Source organism: Priapulus caudatus, unplaced genomic scaffold (genome assembly GCF_000485595.1).
Source record: "Priapulus caudatus unplaced genomic scaffold, Priapulus_caudatus-5.0.1 Scaffold135, whole genome shotgun sequence".
Classification (NCBI taxonomy): domain Eukaryota; kingdom Metazoa; phylum Priapulida; class Priapulimorpha; order Priapulimorphida; family Priapulidae; genus Priapulus; species Priapulus caudatus.
In genome coordinates this window covers 492,980-511,000 of record NW_014577196.1, presented here as the reverse complement: position 1 = coordinate 511,000, position 18,021 = coordinate 492,980, and the positions used below count along the sequence as shown (strand labels likewise).

At 42.8% G+C, this 18,021-nt stretch overlaps 1 protein-coding gene across 1 annotated transcript in view; it reads right to left on the bottom strand.

Annotated features, from left to right (window-relative positions):
• The window catches only part of LOC106805969, a gene marked incomplete in the record, with an annotated part of 37,614 nt that overhangs the window by 4,265 nt on the left and 15,328 nt on the right, over positions 1 to 18,021 (bottom strand). Inside the window, 2 exon segments of the mRNA XM_014807778.1 lie at positions 1,426 to 1,630; positions 1,989 to 2,065. Of these exon segments, the coding sequence (XP_014663264.1) occupies positions 1,426 to 1,630; positions 1,989 to 2,065 (282 nt within the window).

Below are 18,021 nucleotides of genomic sequence, written 5' to 3'. Positions count from 1 at the left end.
TTCGGTCTATCAGACCTTCGGTCTATAGGGCTGTAACCCGCCCTATTTATGCACGATCTATCATTAACACATATATTTGTATAGTTCGACTCTATAGGTTTCCATGAGTTACGGAGAGACCGCGTTAGTTACATACCCGCCACGAGGACGTGAGCATTCTCCGACAGGAAATCCTGGCCCTGCCATGACACACGACACGCGAAGATGGTGTTATCCACCTCTACATCTGGATGCGTGATCCTGCAAGATGTACGCGAATTCCACTTGAGTAGTCCGATACTTTATAACACTTTCAGTATCGTTTCAAAGTAAAGGAGTAATTACGAAAGCTATTTTGAATGGTAAATATAACCCCACACTATTAGCAACTAGTCAACGAAGTTAACAACCAGTTTAACCAATAGAATGTCGGGCTATTATTAGGTTGGACCAGGGAGTCTATTATAGACTCCCTGGTTGGACGCATTGATGATCATTACAATAAGGGTGGGTATGTCGTGCATGCCAAAAATTCACTAGCAAAATCGCAAAATATGGACACGATACACACTAAAATACGTCACACTTATATATCGCACACGCTGTGAATAATTGATAGTTATTTGTACAATTTCATTCTATTCAAGTAGTTAAATCAATAGCAAATACGTATATAATTAATGTTTTCTATTCTATAAACCAATCATATTCATTTCTATAAAATTATATTATGCACCAGACTACATTTAGAGAAAATCTAACACATATCTTAGCAGATCCTGGCACCTACTTAACGTTATTATGCACATTTATTCATTTCGTATTAGGTTATATAGAATGTTCCCTGACTGAGCGCTGCACATTGGACGCATGATTATATGGCGCTATCTCGCCGTATATGGCCACTGTTCAAATATATCATCGCATATAGGCCTATGTGCCTCACCTTGCTGCGTACCAGAGAAGAGAGGAAACAGCGCTGTGCTACTGATATATTTACGTTGAATATTATTCACGTATCGCACTGTGGTTCACGCCTTTCTACGCGCGAATACTCCGTAACTCGTGCGAGCTCAAGTGGTAAAATTATTAGCACTATTTCAGTGGCTTCCTACGGGTTTCTAGCTGTGGTCAACCTAAGGTGGCTCATTCATTGCCATATGTGCAGTTTTATTTCTGCCCGCCATGCTGAAAGAGGTATAACAACCAAACTACAGCAATAATAGCAATGGTTCCCATCGTATTTATGTTTCTGGAATTTGTCGAAAAAATCGGATATCCTATAGCAAATAATTCCTAAATCATTACAGCGTTTCTGTGAATCTGCCATCGTTAAAGGAGACTATATCATATGTGCCATATATTGCGTTTTTAAAGAAATTCCCAGGAGCACAACGCCAAAATGCCGCCAATTTTATGTGGGACGCGGTTTATTACGGTAATTACCTCAAGTCGTAGTTGTCGGTGTCATTGTTCGATAGGTCCCACTCGTAACCTGGGTCAGTGCCGACGTCTAACACCACCGTCCCGTCGCGCACCCAAGCAACAGTGGCGCCATCGTACGACGCATTCACGCTGCACGGGAGCGTTAACGGGGTTCCTTCGATCACAGTCACATTCTGCGGATGTTGAACTATGATGTCTGCTTCCGCTGCGAACCACAAGGTTGAGAATGATTCATAAAATGACTAGATAGTGTTGCAATGAGCGTTCACCACGTGCTGCAACTACATGGCAGTGCACTTTACGGCTTCATTCTAATCCACCCTAATACGGCTTCCACCCTAATTATACGTCGAACGGCTCATAAACTCCCACATATAAAACGGCAAAATAAAAACCATTAATGTCGATAGAAGTACGCGCAACGGTGTTTTTTGTTGACGAAAAACCTTCACTTTGCGCTACGGTTGTTTCTGGCTATCTGTGTAAAATTGCGTTGCCACCATATTCTTTTGTAAACCAGGGTCGTCTTGCTAATAGATTTGGAATAAGAAGGAATCACTCACCTGTGTGACTGAATAGCACACCAATAGCAACGATGGTGATACCGACGTAATGTAGCATTCTCCCTCTTAGAAACGATCTGAAAATGATGAGAGAAATGGGAATTAACATCTAGAATGAATGAGGATAGGCGCACAAACACACGGAAATAGCACGCACACACACACATGCACCGCCCCTACCCCCAACACACCCATAACGCACACACGCGCGCCCATGCACACACCCACGGGGGCTGTTTGATTAGGAACGAAGACGTGTAGGGGCCCTACCGATTCATTACCGTATGATTTAGAAATGTCATTTCATAATGAACAAATTATCGTGTAGAAGGACGTAACGGAACAATTTGCAATGTACGGGGTCATTTCGGTCAATTATCACGATATACATCGATGTTTCGTTGCATTTAATATAAATACCAAAAAAAGTCCGGAATTGAAATTTATGTTACATTTCTACACCTATACTAATATACCCGCATACTTACACTCGATCTACGGCTATTTTCACCCCAAGTTTCTTCTGGTCACACTTTCACGGTACGTACTTAACAGGAATAACTTGCTGTAAACGTGTTTGCTATCATACGTTTTTTTTTTATCTATGACACATATAACCTCTAAAAACCTGTTAGCTGTTTAATCGAACTGTGTCGGCACTTGCCACCTTGTTACTCTCACTCAATGTTACTTTCGGAGGCAAAGCAGAATAGCACGAAGCAACCCCACCCACGCACATTGACCAATGTCCGTATCATGTGTGTAACTAACCTCAATGTACGACTCTATGTAAAGACACTCAGGCGCGGATTTAGGTCGGTTTGCACCAGTTTCCAGAAACCGGTCACAGACCTCAAAATTCACCAGAATGCACCAAATAAAGTCTCATTTTTAAAAAATCCCCGGGGGGCATGCCCCCGGACCCCCCTAGCTGCAGAAGAACATATGGAAACTGGTCACTCAAACCTTCTGAATTCGCCCCTGGATACTTACAGTAGGCATATTCTTATGAGCAGAGTAATGCTACCTACTATTTTTCAAAGTAGTGCACAATAGCAGAATCAGCAGGATAAACAACACACGATGTCATTAATTAGATTTGTGCCTACCTTGTATTATATATAACCATAGGATTGAACTCAAAGAACCTACCAAAAACAAAGAATAGCAATCAATGTAATATACTGATGATAGTAGGTCTCTTGTTATATATATTGCTTGTATAAGCAATTAAGTATACACATACATCCAACCGCAAAACAACCGCATGCCATACTATGTTAGTACGACTAGACTTCTGGAAATTTATAAAACCACATACAAATACTGCTATTTTACAAACACATTAACACATTAATTTTCGGAAATTCTGTCGCAGTTTCGAGAGAGAACTGCTGTCAAGTCAACGTGTTCGCTCCCTGATAACATGTGACATAATCGAATGCATAAATGTGCATTATGTGAGATAAAATAATCTTATCGATCTGCGGTAAATGAATCACCGACTAACATCGATACCTACCACTGCCGACATCGCGAGTTGACACCACGTGGTGAGCAATGACATATTTAAGCCTATAGTACACCTGCTAAGCAGATAATGTGAAACGAGTTATCTTGATAGCGGGTACACTCGACCGTTTGCATTCGCGACTAAGCTAGTCCACACACTTCGAGTGGGACATCGCATTCAGGTTTAAACGAGCAAACTCAATATCCAGTCACACCTAGTGTCCCTTTATATTGACTCTGTATAAAGGGACTCTATGTATAAAGGGAACTCTAGTCACATCTAGCTAGCAAACTGGATGCGTCATTCGTGGGGGCGGTCCCGGATTAAGCGGGTGTCAACAGCATGCAACCNACCTATATTCATTAATCATCTCAAAACTATACGATTGGCTGACTACGCGATTATATTATAAAAAATATATATAATATAGAAATAAAAAATGTTTTTTAAAATTTTAAAAAATATATATAAATTTGTTTATAAATATAAATAAAAATATTATAAAAATTATATCACAGATTAGTTTCAATTGCTGGAATTATAATTCATATAATTAATATAACGAAGGATAGAAAAATAACGGGATATTGATTTCCTGTACGCCGCTTTCTCTTCTCTCTCTCTCTTCTCTCTCTCATCTCTCTCTCCTCTCTCGCTTCTCTCTCCTCTCTCTCTCTCTCTCTCTCTCTCTCTCTCTCTCTCCTCTTCTCTTCTCTCTCTCTTTCTCTCTCTCTCTCTTGTCAACGAATGGTAGAAAATACGGATATTTATTTTCATGCAGCGGGTGGCGTATCCGTACTGAGGAGTGGGGGGGATGATCGGCGATAGCGGGTGAAATTACTTGGCCTGCCGGCAGGCGGCCCGGTCCGTAGGCATGCCAGATGCTAGGGGGGGTCAGGGGATGGCCCCCAGACATTTTTGAAATATTTAAGCCATTTCTGCAATGTGAGGCATTACTGTGGGCCATATCTCATGTCTGATGGCATTTCTCACCCTAGACTTCAACCCTTACAAGTTAGGAGTTCAAACACTTTCATGACTTTTCAGGCGAGGCAACACAGTTAGGTTATATTAAGTAATATCATGTATTAAACACCGGTAAGAGATGCAATTTCTCACAACTTGACGTGATTTTTGTATGTTTGCACCCATACCTTTTGGCTATAGTATCTTGTTTTTTTTTTTTTTTGTTGGATCTCAGGGGGATATTTGTACAAGACGCATCCCTCCTTCAAGAGGGGGGAGGATGCAGTTCCCCATTCCCCCCCCCGGCGGATTTACGCCCCCGTGCATACCATTTAAAACCAGAATGTGGGGGCGTGCGCGGTTGCATGCTGTTGACATCCGCTTAATCCGAGACCGCCTCCACGAATGACGCATCCAGTTTGCTAGCTACGCGTGACTGGATACTGCGTTTGCTCGTTTAAACCTGAATGCGATGTCCCCCTCTTTGTTTTTGGTAGGTTAAATTGAATCTTATGGTTATATATAATACAAGGTAGGCACAATCTAATGAATGACATCGTGTGTTTGTATAAGGTGTAGCGGTGTTCTTACGCACCACCACGGCACCAATATAAAGAGGTGTGGGCACCACCACGGCATATGAGTCGTAAATGACTCACTTGATGCTTGATGTGCTACGCAATGTCGGGCAACAACACACACATATCAATGGGGCGCAAATAACCCAGGAATTTGCTGGTATAAAATTATGATATATTTAACAAACAGATGTTCCGGAATAGTCGGTGACAATCATTGTACGGTGATCTTACGAGTGAGTGGCTGGGTTGTGCAGGTACGTGTTGCGTTCGTAATCTCAGGGTGGCTCTATTAGCAGACAGTAGTTACGAGGGTGGGAGGCGGGCCTGATGTTGAATCCTTCGGCGGCAGTGTCGTCGGGCGGTAGTTCTAGCCGGCTGCTAACGGTGACGTAATTATTCTCCAAGTAGTCATAGTAAGCATCTCCAAATGCAGTTGTCTCCAAATAGGTCAGAATCTCCAGACGGAAGAGGTGTCTAGGTGGACTGACTCATCGCTGAGCAGCCGCCGTGGCCGGAGCAGTCGGCTGTCGGTCCTGCTTTCTCGGCCCGACTGTCTCTGCTCTGGAGTGTCTCTCAGGTAACTTATTAGAGGCGTATTTATTACAAACTGCGTGCCGTGATTGTCTTGCGCAACTGAGGTGTGAGGTCGCGCGTTTTGGACCTTGAGGCGAGAGGCGTGGCGAACAGAGGGACCTCGGCCGAGGCTCCAGTGATCTGCGATTGTGTTTATGCCTCTTATATCCCCATGCCTAATTTTTACCTCATGGGTCGTACGCAGAGTTGCATAGATATACAGCAGGCCTACGTCTATCTCGGCTGAATTCGAACTGTCGTCAAATTGTAGAAACGTCACTGATGTCTTTTATGTCAAAGGAGAGCCGGAATGGGGCATACATAGTTAAATTCTAACATAGTCGGACATTTCTTTAAGTGGAACACTAAATAATATAACGGCGAGGAGGGTCCGTTATTTATAGTTGTTTATCCTGGCTGATTCTCTATGGTGACTACTTTATGAAAATAGTAGGTAGCACTTACTTCTGCTCATAAGAATCAGCCTTACTGTAAGTATTTTACATCAGAGTGTACATTGAGTTTAGTTACACACACCGCTCGGACATTGATCAAGTGTGTGGGTGGGGTGGTTGATTCGTGCTATTCTGCTTTTGCTCCGAAGTAATGAAGTGAGATATACAAAGGCTGGCAAGGATGCCGACACAGTTCGATTAAACAGGCTACAGGTTTCTGGTTAAATGTTAATGGTCTAGATAAAAAAAAAACATGATAGAAGACACGTTACAGCAAGTTATTCTGTTAGGTATGCTACGCTGAAAGCTGTGACAGAGAAACTATGGGTGACAAATAGCGTAGGATCGAGATGTAAGTTATGCGCGGTGATTAGTGATATAGGGTGTAGAATGTACATTAAATTTCATTCCGGATTTTTTTGGTATTTTTTAATGCAACCGAAACATCGACTGTTATATCGTGGATAAGTGACCGGATAATGGCCCGTACATTGCAAATTGTTCCGCATAGCAAAGTCTGCTCTGACATAGTATCTGCTTCGTATTCTTCCATACTCTACTATTATATGTAAATACCCATTCTTGATGCTACTCTACAGTGCTTTTGTCGAACTTCTACACGATAATTTGTTGGTTATGAAATGACATTTCGTTGTGTATCGGTAAATGCAATCCGGTACACGTGTTGGTCTGCTATAGTCCTCGCTAGACTCAGATTTGCTTGCTGGGTGTGCTGGCTGCATGGGCTGCGCTGTGTGTGATGTACGTTATGGGTGTGCTGTCGTTTGGCTGGCTGTGGGCGGCGCTGCTGCATCGTGTGTTGCTGGCTTGCTGGCCTGCTGACTGGCGGTGCTCACTGCTGCTGCTAGTATACTTACTACTGCTGCTGCTTGCTTGCTGCTGCTACTACTGTACTTAATATATTGTCCGTCAGAGGGCACCCCATCAATTCAAATGCTTCTTGCTTGGATTCATGAATTATGAAGGCAGTGGCTACGGGTACGGTAGCCGTATCTTAATGTATCGAAGCTACGGGTACGGGAGTCCATTCGCTTTCATACTTAACGAGACAAAGATGGCGGCGGTGGCGCCAGATTTCGAAATAACGCCTTGGGAAATAAATTCACGATTTGAGAGTTTAGATGAGCTAGAACCCTAACCCTAAACCTAACCCTAACCATAACCCTAAACCTAACCCTAACCCTAACCCTAACCCTAACGCCAAAAAGGGGCTTCAACGACCGACGGCTACCGTACCTCTAGCCACTGCGAATTATGAAAGGTGTGAACACGTGTGTATGTGGTATCATAGGCGGACTGCGTGTGGCCACGGTATCATAGGCGGACTGCTTGTGTCCACCGTATCATAGGCGGACTGCGTGTGCCAACAGTGTCGAGATCTGACCACGTGCGTCCGTAATGTCAACTGCTGATCACGTGTACGTGTCTAGTGTTACGGGCTAGCCACGTGTGTCCCCGGTGTCACAGAGTGAACACGTGTGTCCACGGTGTCACAGAGTGAACACGTGTGTCACAGACTGATCATGTGTGTTCAGTGTCACAGAGTGAACACGTGTGTCACAGACTGATCATGTGTGTTCAGTGTCACAGGCTGACCACGTGTATCCACATTGTCATAGATTAAACACGCGTGCCCGTAATGTCACAGGCCTACCAGTGCTACCACCTGTGTTCACAGTGTCACAGACTGTCCACGTGTGTCCACAGTGTCACAGACTGTCCACGTGTGTCACAGTGTCGCAGTCTGTTCACGCGCGTTCACAATGTCCATCGCTGATCACGTAGGCCTATGTAGTGTCACAGGCTGATCACATGTGTCCAGTGTCACAGACTGATCACGTGTGTCTAGTGTCACAGACTGATCACGTGTGTCTAGTGTCACAGGCTAACAAGGTGTGTCCAGTGTCACAGGCTGATCACATGTGTCCAGTGTCACAGACTGATCACGTGTGTCTAGTGTCACAGGCTAACAAGGTGTGTCCAGTGTCACAGGCGGATCAGGTGTGTCCGCATTGTAATAGGCCGACTACGTGTATTCGCACTCTAACAAGCTTTTAGTTACATGTAGAAATGTATCCTATACCACACTAATAATATATGCCGTATCAAAATTTACGATTGCTGAATGTCTTATCAAAAGCGAGAAAGAACATGAGAGTTCCACCGTTATTATTTAGGACCAATAAAACATAATCACTTTATTCAAGTTTTCCGTTTCAACTAGACTTACATGCTACAAGCTCCTACACAACAGCAGTACTATTATATATATATAGATAGATATAGATAATAGAGAAGTAAGACTAACTGACATACGGGTCTTATCTACAAGCGTTTTGTTATACATAGTTTCCAACTTGTAAATATCCTACTGCAGATTGTGATAAATTATATTAAACTTTACCTTGTTTTCGTACTATGATTCTCCCTTAATCATACTGAAACACCAACATTAATAAACGCTGAAAATACGTATGTGTTCTTCAAAAAAAAGTTATTTGAATAGCGACAGGCTGTTTCGTAGCAGTTTTCACGCATCGTATGCCATGTCACAGACAAACTTTGTTATGGGATTAGTGTTCTATTGTCTATGACGGTACGCTAGGGGCGGCGTAAGAGAATCAGCTGCTAGCTAGCTGGCCGGGAAGAACATTTATTTCATTTAGGCACGCTGGAACGGGGGGTTGGTGTCGCCGCATGCTGCACGCTGATATCAATTCGATGGCCTAATATCCCAATACGGCCCCCAAGTTCCGTCATAGACAATAGAACACTAATCCCATAACAAGTTTGGCATGCTGGCCTGCCTCATGCATACATGGCGTGAAAACTGTACGAAACGCGTGTCTATTTCAAGTAACTTTTTGAAGACCAGCATACGATTTTTCAGGTAAAGTGGTGGTGTCATATGATTAAGGGAGAATCACTGAGGACGAAAAACAGGTTAATTTTGAATATATTTATTCAGCATATTGATACGAATATTTACGAAGTTGCAATGAACTATGCAAAAGCTGTTCAAAACCGTGTCATACTCTTCTCTGATTTGCAAACTCTTGATTATATATATAATAAGATAGATATTAGATTAATGTCTATAGTAGGTCTCAGGGAGAGATAGTGATCGCGCGAGATGGCGCTTTATTAGTGTAATTGTACCGCTGGGCAGACATCAGTTATACGGCTAATCCTAACTTAACCTAACCCTAATTCTATAAATAAAAAAATTAGCCAAAAAATAATAAAATTAAATAGAGATCAAAATTAGCCAATCAGAGGCCCGTCCCCTAGGCGAATCACTATCCTCTCCTTGTGCAAAATTTATAATGTTATACGGACACGGTAGTAATTAATTTTGACTCTGTTATTGGCATACAGAACTGTTTCAAAGGCTGCCATGATCATCAGTGCCTAAAGCTATGCAGCAACGTTCACCATTCTTTCGTCGCTCGTACAGGCAATTTTCGTGGTAGGCAATTTTTGTGGCCGTTGCCGCGTCACAGCACGATCACAAAGTTGGCAGCCACGAGCATTTTCTGGTGAGAAATCAAAGCCGCAAACAAGCAGGCAGTACTATTATATATATATATATCTATATGATATATAATATTATATTAGATACATGTTAATACGGCCACACATGTAATGTAATTTTGACTCTGTTTATTGCATACAGAACTTGTTTCGTATGGACCAACGGCTCCATACTATCGTGCCTAAATACAAGAGTGATCTATTTAGAGACGATCCACGAGCAGTATAAAAACATATGCCATAATGTGTTCTATTGTTCGTATTATCGTGCGCGTTCAAAGAACATACGCATACTACTAATTAACGCGTCATTGTCGGTGACTGCTGCGCGCTGGCGCTAAACTGAATTCATTGTTACTGTAAGAGTTCACATAACGTTCCTTAAAAACAGTTCTGTATGCGATAAACAGAGTCAAAATTACTACCGTGTCCGTATAACATTATCTATATTTGCTCTACTCATGGTAGTATTGAGCACTCTCGACACACGAGTTCATAAACAACCATTGAATCATCTATATATATATATATATTTATTTTTTTATTTTTTTATTTTTTTATAAATACATACATACAATTTATTTAGTATTTATATACACATATTTGCTAATACATAAGTATATAGGTTGTTTCATCGGATACAATATTTACATTATACATTACTCTCCCAGGCAGTTCAGTTATATTGAATTTTCTACGCGCTTAACGCTCACATAATATGACCTGGTATTTTACAGTCAGGAGACCGTATATCCAGGAAGATGTGTAAACTACAGAACAGATCAAGTCGAATAGCTCCTATAACCAACGCATTTGGACCAAACAATCACAAACATTATGGTTCGCATGTTTCACTACTTACGCTGGAACCGGTTACAGAAACATTTGTACGTCATAACTTTTGTACGTGAGCTGTTGATAAAACGTGCCGAACAATTGTGTTTTTTGGTCCATAGTTATCGGAGTGGGCAAAATTACGTCCCAACCGTACAATCCAACACCTTACTGGCTCTAAAGTCCCCTGACTTTTACGCGACGCCCAGCCCGACTAAAGTTTGACAATAAGACCGAGATCATGGTGAGGGGCTACTCTGTTTTCTGAACAAAGAACATTACTTTGCTTTGTAATTTGTGCGTATTTATGGTAAGCTCGATCGTTGTTTTATTCCAAATTGAATCCAGGTTTGACCCGGCCGTCTTTATCCAAGCCTCCATTATATAGGTAAACCTGCAAATAATGAAATGTAAAAACTGTAAACGTTTTCGCTCGCTATTGTCAAATAAATTGCAAAACGACTCTTACTTTCTCAGACAATAACCCTAAGCCTTGACTGGCAATGTAACCTAAGTTGATCACAAGTCTGGTTTTTAGGCAGCCTAAATCAATTGCAATGGCGACGAACCAGTACAGAGACAATGATTTGCGTAACCCAACAGAATGAGGTAAACACTTTTCGAGAACATATAGATGCATATTTGTTTCATTTGACATTTAAAGGGGTTAAGAAAAAAGAGAAAAATCACTATCACGTCTAAGTGGGATATATTTTATGTGGCATAATATAGCTACAATGATGCGCAGTGTATGTGATCATCGCATAGAAACGTGGGCGTGTGCACTGACCTTTTTCCGCAATTCCGCCTGCTCCCGAAAGCTACACGCTCTCGGTTTCTCGTCGACGTCGCCGACACAGTCGCCGATTCCGTCGCACAGTCTGCGCACGTGCAGCCTTCCGAACGTAAAGTCGTTCACCAGCTGCGTTTTCAGCTTACATGCCAGTTCATTAAAGTTAGTCTTGTCCATGGCGAGGAAGGTGGGCGGTAGAATAATCTGTGATGTCGTTACCTGAAGCCAGATAATCTGTAAACAATCTTTTTCTAACCGCACATTATCCGCAAAAGCTACATATATATAGCAGACGAAGCTATGTAGGTACAGTAATATGTGTTACTACTTGCTAGCAGTGTCAGCCGCATCTGTTTTTATACCTGCATATAGGTGCAAATGTACACATGTAAATCCAACACATTGTTGAAAATCTTACACTCGTTATTATGGTCACCTACGTATCTTCAGCTATACAAGAACGCACTATATCTAGAATGTCAACCATATAAGCATGCAGGCGTACGAGACATGGACAGAGAGAGAGAGAGAGAGAGAGAGAGAGAGAGAGAAAGAGAAAGAGAGAGATAAAGGGAGGGAGGAGGGAGGGGGAGCGGAGGGAGGAGAGGGAGGGCAGGGAGCGAGGAGAGAGAGAGAGCAGAGGAGAGAGAGAGAGAGAAGAGAGAGAGGAGAGAGAGAGAGAGAGAGAGAGAGAGAAGAAAGGCAGAGGGCGAAAGAAAAAGAAGTGAGGGTGGGGCGATACAGAAGATGGCAAAGCGAAAAGAGGAGAGAAGAGACAGAGAAGAGAGAAAGTTAAAGGTGAAATAAAATATAGTTAATGAAAAAATAATGTATTCGATAAAACATCGTAGATTACACAATCTCCTATCTAATTACAAGTCATATTTATTCTGTGTAGCAGTTTAAATGCAGAGATCGTAAATATTTGAGACACCACACTCTTAACGATGGTAACAATTACATTGTTGCTGCAAAAATACATCGCTATAGTACTAAAAATGTACAATTCTCATGAAAATTTGCTTTTTACAAACACCCTTATCTACCTAAACTTGGCAATAAACTCCACTTTTTTTGCTGTCTGTATTTACACTTTACACATCATAGTCGTCATAATTTTAGTTCGTAAGCGATGAAGTTTTTACCATTTTTGCGGCACGGCAGGTGAGTGATTTAATGCCTGCAATGGCAATGTATTGTAGAACGCGTACGAATCTACATTGTAACAGGATAGTAATGGTCTACACCCGACTGAAGGAACAGAGAGAACAGCCCGATACATAAAGCTAATATTTCGATGCGAACGTAAGTAAAGTTATTGTGCAATTCAACAACAGAAATCACACTAACCAGAACCGAAGTAGTTCTATGCACACTGGACACATGAAAGGCGGGACCTTGACTATGCGCCTGCCGTGGTAGCGACTTAAATTTTTTAATAGGGCCACCTTATATCCGTGCTAGCGCGATTTGATCACGCACGCACACACGACACGCGCGCATCGGACCGCATTACCATTCCCCGAGCACAGGTCTACGTAAGCACAAAGGCTGTTTCACCTTCGCAGGCGGCCAGAGAAAAATGCGCTGTTTGAGTAAATGCATAATTCCGCACGCGCCAGTGAGCGTTTTATTTCGGCAAGGCTGCAATGCCGCGATCGTTTTTCAGATTCAATCGTCGCCGCTGGACAGGAGATGTATAGCGCTTCCTGCGCGCGCCTGTATTATTCAGCGATAGCCTTCAGCATTTTTAAGTAGCTCTATACTTAAGATTGATGTGTCTGCGCTGTTTAAACTAGAATTCGTAACAAATGTGTGTCAGCGCGCAGAAACAGACGCCGTATTGCCATCGAATTCGCTGCATATTAGGAGCGTATAAGATATCTATATATCAATATATTATACACTCCTAATATTATCATACGCCTACGACGGTCGGATAACCGGACGCTGAGCATTTACTCTTCGCGAATCATGTGCGCATGCGCGCGCCAAGGAGTGATATTAACCACGGTATAAGAGTATGTGGGCATGCCGATATATGCAAACGCGGTTAGCTTTGCACAGACCAACTCGTGTGTTAGCCTTAGCGTATCGATAACGAAGATATAAATACGCGCGCGGGTGCGTGTGCGTGTGCGCGTACCTGCTACAACTTGGCCGTGAGCGAAAGCGTTCATGCGCGCGCCCGTGCAAATACCTCACTTAAAACCCGTCTATAGCTAGAACCTATATTAACAATTTTAATAGCGATATACTGCGCTGATAACACACCTCCATACTTACAGTTATCATGAGGAGAAGGCCGCCAGAGCACGTGGATGACGGGCGTATCCATTTTCTGTGTCAAAAACGAAGCGAATCTATGATCACAGGTACAATATATATTTATATGTAAGATGTGAGAAAAAAAACTTATAAACGTAGAACACGCCAGCCACTCTCATCTAGAGCCACGATGCGACTATGACGCACAAGAAACCCGCAAGCGGTATGGGAAATCCATAAAACTGTTGCAGCTTCTCACATACCTCACATATTTTATGTAAATTACACGCGTAGAAGTAAATCATACACTATATTACCTCTACTATTAGCATTATATTGACGCTGATGTCATATTCTCGATAACGTCTTACCTTCTCATGGACGTCTTCGCACCTCTTGTCGTCTGTAAGCAGGTTTGTGGGCTACGTAAGCAGCGAGCGAGGACACGTTGCTCTCCGACGCGCGCCGCCAACTCGTAACTGAACAAACTTTAGTTTTGCGCGCCAGTCGCGCACGCGGTGGTCGCGTGTTAAAACCACCGACGAAGCAGCGGCACTCATGCAGCTCATGCATCACGCTATATATAGAAGATATACACCTGCCTCGCCTTATACAGAAGATATTGTAGGCGGCTGGTTCACCTTCCACGCACAACTGCTCAGTATTTCTTTCACTGATATTCACAGTGCGGTGTGGGGGAGGAGACAGAGCAGTGTATACACGCGCACGCCCTGGACCGCGGCACCTGTGTGTGTGCGCCGCTCCAGTCACACGGAACGTTTGCAAATGAATTCAGGTTCGCATGTTATATATCCTTCCATTCTGGAAGCAAACCTGTATATGTATGTCGGGAATTTTATAATTCGCGAGAATTATAGCGCTTTCGTCAGGCTTATGTAACTATTGACTTGGTTTTAAGACACATCGCTAATACATACCGAGTTGCGAGCAAACAGTATATGTAACTAGTACCCTAAGAACAAAACTGTCCCTGCTGCTCACAGCGTGGGTCTATCATTGTTTCTTATTTGCTTTTTTATGTTGTGCTCTTTTTTGTCTATTATTGTTAGCAATTTAGAATTCTTAATCGAGTGATTATTTTGCTAGCTGTCCTTTTCGCTTTGTGTTTTTATTGAGCAGTCCTTCATTCCACGGACTGATTGCGTTATATCTTACAACGCATGACTTTATTATTTATTATTATGTTTCCTCCATAATTGTGTAGGTCGTTTATTACTCGCTGGAATCATCACACGCGATGCATGCATTACATTCACACCTCGCGTAGACCTTGCGTGCACCTCGCGTGGATGCATCACGCGAGGCAACCACGTAGGGATAGCGCAGCGCTCCGCAGAGATTAAATATACCGCCTTACACTAGCCGCCCCACATAAGCAATCACCATAAACAACACACCTCATCGCCTCCAAGTGATATATATAATAGAACGCCGTAGGTAATCACTATACACAACGCCCTTAGCATCCGAGTACACTAATGCTCGAGGGTCGATCTGTGATGGTTAGTCCCAGGTAGCGACTCGGCTCTCATCCTTTCCGCAGCATGGTCAGGTTTGCCCGCCGCTCCTGATCTTATTCCTTCTATACTCCTCCTTTCCACCTTCCCCGTCTACCTTCCACTTCACCTTCACCCTGCTGCCGAGCTACTTCGCGATCAAGTCTCACGGTACGAGGTTACTGATATTCGGTTACGATTCTGTGTGTATGTAGTCATCTATGTATATCGTAGAATTGTGCGTGTAACGAATATTCTGTGGCCGTAAAACAAAGCACGAAGAGTAGTTTTCATAATACTGTGTTTCTGTTATCTATCGACGCAACCTGACACTACCCTTAAAACGGGTGCCACTACCTCACCTACTAAACCGAGATCCTGAGAACAGGGAAGCTGAGAGCCTTCCTTAGAACCAGGACACTGGGTGACGTCTGGGTTAGGGTAGGCCTACTTTTAGGAGAATTGGGTGAAAACATCTATTTATTAGATTTCAAATTTGTAGAAGCGTCGTATAAATTGAAGGCATGGCCACTCCGCCGCAACACTAATAGTCCTAATACCGCCGCCGCCGCCACAGCAACAGCAGCAGCAGTAGCAGTGGCCGTAGCAGCAGTAGCAGCAGCAGCACTAGCAACAATAACTTCATCGGCAGTACTGCCAAATCAGACTGTCTGTAGTAGTCGTTGGAGTAACAGCATGAACAGCAACACTCGCAGCTACTAAATACAGGAGTATATATACAGAAGTACATAATAGTAGCCTGTCAGATCAAAACATGATCAGACATAGACATAGACATCAGACATTATCACACATATCAGACATAGCGTCACGGAGAAGGCGTACGAGAACTCCTCCAAGGACATAAAACGCAGACAAGGCTTCAGGTCCAGATCAGATTCCAGCAAGAATAATGAAAATTGCAGCTCCTGTCCTGTCGCCATCCTTTCATTCATCTACCAGCAATCTCTCGATACTGGACAGTTCCCAAAGACTGGACAACGGCTAACATCACACCAGTTTTTAAGAAGGGTAATAGGAGCGTCCCGAGTAACTATCGTCCTGTCTCGCTTACATCAATATCTAGCAAGATACTTGAACATATCATAAACAGCCAAGTCAGAAATCATCTCGAAGGAAAAAATTTACTAATTGAAAACCAGCATGGCTTCCGTAGTAATCGATCCTGTGAGAGCCAGCGCTGCTGATAACAACTCAGGACCTTGCCAACCCAGCATTAACAACAGGAAGCAGACAGATTGTAATAATACTGGACTTCAGTAAAGCCTTTGACAAGGTCCCACACCAACGGCTTCTTCAGAAGCTTGACATTACGGTATTCGTGGAAAGCTTTTACGTTGGATAACAGCTTTTCTCACTCAGCGTACCCAGCGTGTAGTTGTAGAAGGAGACTTCTCGGACTGGACTGCTGTCACTTCAGGAGTTCCACAAGGAACGGTACTAGGCCCACTCCTATTCCTCCTCTTCATAAACGATTTGCCAGACAACATTGCTTCCCAAACTCGACTATTCGCAGATGATTGTCTGTTGTACCGCGAGATTAGCAATCAGCAAGACCAGGAAGCACTTCAAGACGATCTTGACAAGCTGATACAATGGACATCAACATGGCAGATGGAGTTTAACGCAAGCAAGTGCTACATCATGAATATCTCGCTTCTGCGCAAAAAATATCATAAGTTCATATACCACATTCACGACTCTTCACTGCAGTATGTCACATCAAACCCGTATCTTGGAGTTCACCTAGACAGTGGCCTCAGGTGGAACGTCCACATTGACAACATATGTGTGAAGGCCAACAGATTGTTAGGCTTTCTGCGCCGAAATCTGGGCTGCAGCCACCAACGCATTAAGGAAAGAGCGTACAAAACTCTTGTACTACCAAGCCTGGATTACTGCTCATCAGTGTGGGACCCACACCAAGAGAAATTATATATATAAGCTAGAAATGATACAAAACAGATCTGCAAGATTTGTTACAAACACCTATGGGCGATATAGCAGTACGTCAGCTCTTAAGAACCAACTCGGGTGGCAACAACTTATGTATCGTAGACGCTTTAATTCGAGTGTAATGATGTATAAGGTTGTAAACCACCTCATGCAATACGGCGAATAGATATCTGATCCGCGGGATGTCATGGTACCAGATCGAAAAACCCCACAAATTTCGGCACCTGCACTGCAACAACAATGCATTCAAATTCTCTTTTTTCCCCCGGATGATTCCAATCTGGAACAACCTACCCGTGGGTTTGTGGAAGCAACGGACGTTGACATTTTTAAGTCAAGGCTTCACTCCCACATGCACGCAAACCCACTTTAAGAGGACACCAGTTGCATTGCACTCACATCATCATTATGCCACCGTGTTGTTTTATTAGGTTTATCCTGAAGGCACTTACTACCTTGTCATTATATCCAGCGTAGTGGACACCGACAAGTATGAGAACATAACATAACATAACATGCTGTAGAACTCAATTCGGACATTATGAGTTAGTAGATTTACCAGAAAGACCATTCAATTCTGGTTATTTTGACACCAAGATCTTCTTCCTAGGTCACATGGTTCGAAGTTATGAGCATTTGAGTAGTTGGAATCGGCCGATTTTGGAAAACAAAGTTCAGAGTAATTAGGTCATAAAGTTAAGTTTGTTTTCATTTGGCCTTCATTTGGACAAAAATCTGAAAAAATATCTTCCCATTGAGCTAGACACATGAATTTTTGCATGCACAGGAGCGGATCCAGGGGGAGTTCGGGTGGTTCGATGTCATATCGTGGAGTTTTCTGTTTTTGTTAACTGTTTTAAGCCACCCTACACGGGGCGATTTGGAGCTGATTTCTGCCGACTTGTCGTCTGAAATAAATTCTCTTCATGACAGATAAGCTTACAGTTAAGGTAAGTAATTCAGGTAATTAATTATGGTAAATTACAACATTAATTTATCTG